Genomic DNA, 5,221 nt, shown 5'->3' on the forward strand with positions numbered 1-5,221 from the left:
CAGCTGACAATTTTTACAGTCTGTTTTCATGGGGAGTATTTTGGTTCATTCCCCTGCACAAATATTTCTGAAGCAGAAGGTTTTTTAAAAGCACTTGGTAAGTTTTCTATCATCCATCCATCTGACCGTGTATCATTCAATGAGAACTTCTGATCTTTAGCATAAAAACAGACCACATGGTTCACGACACCACATATGGCAGTACACTCTTTACCTGGTTTATGCATCCTACCTTGAGGCATTTGACATTTTTTCAGATACACCTAACAATTCCAACAGAAAATCTCTTCCTATTTTAACAGCCTACCCACACCCAGGCACAGGCAGACACAAGCTACTCGAGCGCTAACCTTGCTTGCCGAAACTCCTTCCAATACACGTGTTCAAACAGTAGGTCAGCTCAGGACTCTTCTTTTTTGCTTATCTTTACAGTTCATCGTGTTCCTCTTTGGCCTCCTGATCTTTCAACTTGAATTCTTCAGCAGTAACTTTACCATTTCCATCCCGGTCTTGATTGGTGAACATATTCTTAACAATCTTTTCAAAATCAAAACCAGGAGCTAGTTTTCCTTTGCCAGAATCAACTTGAGTTTGGATGTACTCTGAAAACTAAATGGAGGGAAAGGAGAATAAACAGCTCACAATTAAACAGATGTTTGAAACTAAAGAGTATTTACAAAAGTAGCATTTACTTGTTGTGGACTATCCAGCATTTTACTATTTATTAGGTGTATGTCAAAGTACACTGTTACCCCCCTATAAAGTTTGCCACCTAAATTGGACTAATTAGGACAGACACATGAGGTTAAATCCCTCTTTGTCGACCTCAGCAGGGATTTCCTAACTTATTCCAGTGGGTTCTGGACCCATAACAAGAAACCTTCTTTTTCATGCCTTAGGAAGAAGAAGACTTGAACAGAAAGTGACATAGGAACAGATCTATTTGGACAGAGAGGGGAAATTTTGCATGCCAATATGAGAAGCTTACATTGTGAAACAGACATACACTTGCATCTTAGAAGAAGCAACACACAAGAAAAGAGAATGAAAGAGAAATGAGACTTTAAATGTCAGGAAACCATAAGATTTCTTAGAGTAGCTTCAGGCATTATGCCTGGAGTCCAGTGTGGGGAAGGTTGCAATGTTAGTTTTTCTTAGAAATCCTTCTCCTGATACGTATGATGAAGTTATTCCAGGTGATTAGACAATATCTGGCAGAAGTCATACTGCTGGCTTGCCAAAAACAGGAAGTCCACAGTCAAACACAACTTTTCCAATTACTGTTATCTCTGGTGCTACTTGTTCAAAGAGCTTCAGCAACAAGAGCTACTGCTGATATTCATTTACACCTTTTAAGGTAAGTGTCCTCTCATATCTCCTCAGCTTCTCCTTCTCATCCCTGCTAGGTGACCAAAAGGATAAGATGGCAACAACCACATCCTACCTCCTTCTCTAAACCAGTAAAAGCTCTTTTCTTCGCCACAAGGACAAAAGTGGAGCCAAACACAAGAGAGAAAATGGAGACCGAAGGAAAACAAAGAGGTGGAAGATAATGCTAGGAAAAAGGAAAACAAGATTTTTATTTTACTCCATTAGCGTGATAAAATCCTCAGAGGCATCTGGTACTGTTGCACAGGGCCACAGCCTGCCCCTTGTGTGCTGCAGGCAGCACCACTCCAGCCAGGAAAGGTGCAAACCAGAATGAGAGAGAAAGGTGACAAAGAAGACTTGAGAATATAAAAAAAGTAGAACTTCTGAGTTAAGAGAAAAGGCAGAGTAAAACCTCATGGAGGTTTATACTATCAGAAATGGTGAGGTAAATACAAGCAGCTTTCAACTGGGGCACCCAATGACATTCTCACAGTGCAGATTTTAAAAGCAAGCAAGGACAAGGACTTGTCTGCACATCACACAATTCACATGTGGAAGGAGTGGCCACAGGCACTGCCAGGCTCCAGAAGTGATTAGACAGTTTCTGGATGTACAGCTTCAGGCTCAGCTTTGGCTTAAGAATTCATCATAAGCTTTCAGTTAACAGACTCTGAGAAGGCTGATACAGTGAAGAATATTTGGATACCAACTCTGCCTCTTACACTTGTGCCCTAAGGATCTGTTGTTGACCAAGGAGACCACAACAGTAAATGATCTTAAATAGTACAGCCATTCTTGTATTTATCTTTAGTTCCATCTTTAAAGCTAAATAACCATGTTTTAACTGACATGCTGCCTTTCTGTTAACTTGACAACACCGTATCAGAAGAAGAGGGTAAGAGGAGAAGAAGAGAGACACCATTCTTCAACACCTGCATCAATGGTGGTAGGAGAAAACCACTGCAGGTGTTTCTATTGTTTCAGCTTACCTCCTCCAAAAGAACCTCTCCATCATGATTCTGGTCTATTTCTTCAAAAAGGTTGGGAGATACTTCCCCATTCCATACAAACATGTACCCTTCAGGCAAGCCAGACACCAATTCCAGAAGTTCAATGTCGAAAACTAATACAGCACTACCAGGCACTTCTCCTTCTGTCAGAACAAAGGGCAAAGAGGGATATTTATCCTCACTTACACTAGATTATCTTCCCACTCCAACAGGCACTTCTCTGTTGTGATCCCTAGCCCACCAAATCTTCATGTTCACTTCAGCAGAGGTGACCAAAACATAAATGGAAGGTTTCATAATAAAACTGAGGCACTGGAACAGGTTGCCCAGAGAGGCTGTCGATGTCCTAACCCTAGTAGTGTTCAAGGCCAGGTTGAATGGGGTTTTGAGCAACCTGAACTAGTGTCCCTGCCCATTGCACAGGAGTGGAAACTAGATAATCTTTAAGGTCCCTTCCAACCCAAACCATTCCATGATTCTAACTGCATCCATTTTTTTTACTTATAAAACTAAAACTGTGGGCATAAATCAATTTCTCTCCAATACACTATGTATCAAGGTACTCCTGAGAGATACAGCAGTGTTGCAACAGCTTGGGATGCTACTTCAATGAAACCATGAAAGAAGTATAATTTATCCCTTAAAAAGAAAAGTCAAGATCATGTCTATTTTCTATTTGCAAGAGATTGCAAACAAGCAATCTCTTCGGAGAGCTAAACAAAACACTATATACCAAAACACTAACAATCATGCAATGTTTCAGACCATGTGTATCAAATGTAATTTGAAAGATGGCAAATTCCTATGACAGGTATTTAAAACAGCAGACTTTTCATGTTATGAGGAAAAGATCAATTTATTATATATAACTATGCAATATATATAATACTCCTAATTTTTCATGGAAGACAGGTACAAGTGGAAATGCTTTCTTATCTCTTAACACAAATTAAGCTTGGCACATGGTGCCTGACAATCTTTATAAATTACAAACTGTTCTGGAGCTATTCAAAGAACATAGCAACTTATGCAGAATTTGTTGGTCTTGGTGATCCCCTCATAGATTCCTTTCCCTCAAGTATTTCAACTCAGAATACCAGTAACCACCGCACATACTGGGACATGAAAGTTCTTGTCACTTCTATATGGTGCTTTTTAGGACTGCTGTCCCTGTCATTAAAAATTGATAAGCCTCAATGCTCTAAAACTGCCTAAAAGTGTATTGGTGTTGAGGTTTCAACAGCACTGATGCACTGTTTCACATCTTACATTCAGTTTGTGCAGTTTTATTTTGAAGTTCCTAATGTATTAGTGCTGACCAGTCTCCTTCAGTTTTGTTTCCTGAATAACATGTTGCATGCCCAAACACAAGCATCCAACTCCCTATCATGGAGAACAGTGTTTACATCCCCCTGCAACACCAGACTGCCTGGAGCTTTCTGTTCTGACAAAGCAACATTACTGGGGGCACATGTTCCCTTTTGTACTGCCATGGTCTGTCTATTGGTCACAGTAACAGCATGGCTTAAAAGGCAGCACAGACAGTATGTTCATTCCATTGGGGAATGGTGGGGGGGAGTGTGTAAAATAATGAAATCAAAAACCCCTAAAAATATCCCATTCAAGGAGCTAAAAGACACTCATCTTACGACCTAATACATGTGAAGTAACAAAGCATGTATACTTGTGTTTTAATTACTCAAGAGATGCTAAGTGGATGTGCACTTACCAACTCCATCTTCTCCATAACCAAGATGAGGTGGAATAACAACAGTTCGTCGTTCCCCAACACACATGTCTTGAAGGCCCATGTCCATCCCCACCACCACCTGTCCAGATCCCAGAACTATGTTGTAGGTCTTGCCAAGGCTGTGCCTGGAGAGGAAGGGAAGAAAAACGAGGGGGAAAATAATCAGCATGCAATAGAGAATTTCCACTGTTCAAAATTACCACAAAAATAGTTTCTAGTTAGTGTCCTGTCATTGCCAAAAATTAACTTAATCCCCAATGCTCTGTTCTACTGAATGGTTACTTGAAGTGGTTCACAAGTTCCAGCCAGCACCAAACAGCAGTGCTCCTGCTGCTGACAAGTCCTCTGGCACTGAAATTATAGGCTTCTTGAATGCAATCCAATTAAAATCATTCATCATGCCAATTACACCCCCAAGGCATTTTACCTGGAAGTAAGGGCTTTTGCCTTTCACATATTTTTAACTATTGCAGTTGGACTTTTCAGCAGAAGCAAAAATTCCAGACATACACTTGCCCCAGAACTACCAAGCCTATACAGAGATATGGGTGCATTCCCATGGATCAACAATCCCTTTAATGAAATCAGTCACTATAATGGAGTAGTTACTTAACCAAAACCACCTGGAAGTATATTGCTACTGCTGCCGCTTTTTCCTCATATTAAATTTTGAATTACACCTTGCTGCCCTTGGCTCCTTTTCTAATTTTATATATTTATTCCAATTTTATTTTTTTTCTTTTCTAATTTTATAAAATTAGACATTATCATGAGTCAAAGCCCAGAAGTTAAACATGTATTTTGATTCTAAAATCTGAGAGTGTGGCGTTAAGACTCTTTACTCAGTACGGGTCACAACAGCAGGACCCTTTCTTCTGTGGATTGCCTTTCTTTGCTTATTTGTCTTGGGCCTGTCACTGCAGGACATGCTTGTACAACAGAGTATTATTTGGAAAGAAAACAATTCAGTGGCTAGGAGGTCAGCCCTAAAATTAGGAGCACGTGATGATCTTTGATTCTCTATAAACTGCTTTGAGTAACACAGTCTGAACATCCCTTGGCTCCTGCTACAAAATGGGAATTGAGCATT

At 40.1% G+C, this 5,221-nt stretch overlaps 1 protein-coding gene across 1 annotated transcript in view; it reads right to left on the reverse strand.

The window, feature by feature from the left end:
• Positions 1-249: 249 nt before the first annotated feature.
• Positions 250-5,221, reverse strand: part of FKBP9 (FK506 binding protein 9, 63 kDa) — a 12,934-nt gene continuing 7,962 nt past the window's right edge. The window contains exons 7-9 of the mRNA XM_009078466.1: positions 4,111-4,256; positions 2,361-2,524; positions 250-609 (exon numbers count right to left, since the gene is read on the reverse strand). Coding sequence (XP_009076714.1) covers positions 427-609; positions 2,361-2,524; positions 4,111-4,256 — 493 coding nt within the window. The 3' untranslated portion in view covers positions 250-426. The remainder of the gene's footprint in view (positions 610-2,360; positions 2,525-4,110; positions 4,257-5,221) is intronic.

Source organism: Acanthisitta chloris, unplaced genomic scaffold (genome assembly GCF_000695815.1).
Source record: "Acanthisitta chloris isolate BGI_N310 unplaced genomic scaffold, ASM69581v1 scaffold17787, whole genome shotgun sequence".
Taxonomy (NCBI): Eukaryota; Metazoa; Chordata; class Aves; order Passeriformes; family Acanthisittidae; genus Acanthisitta; species Acanthisitta chloris.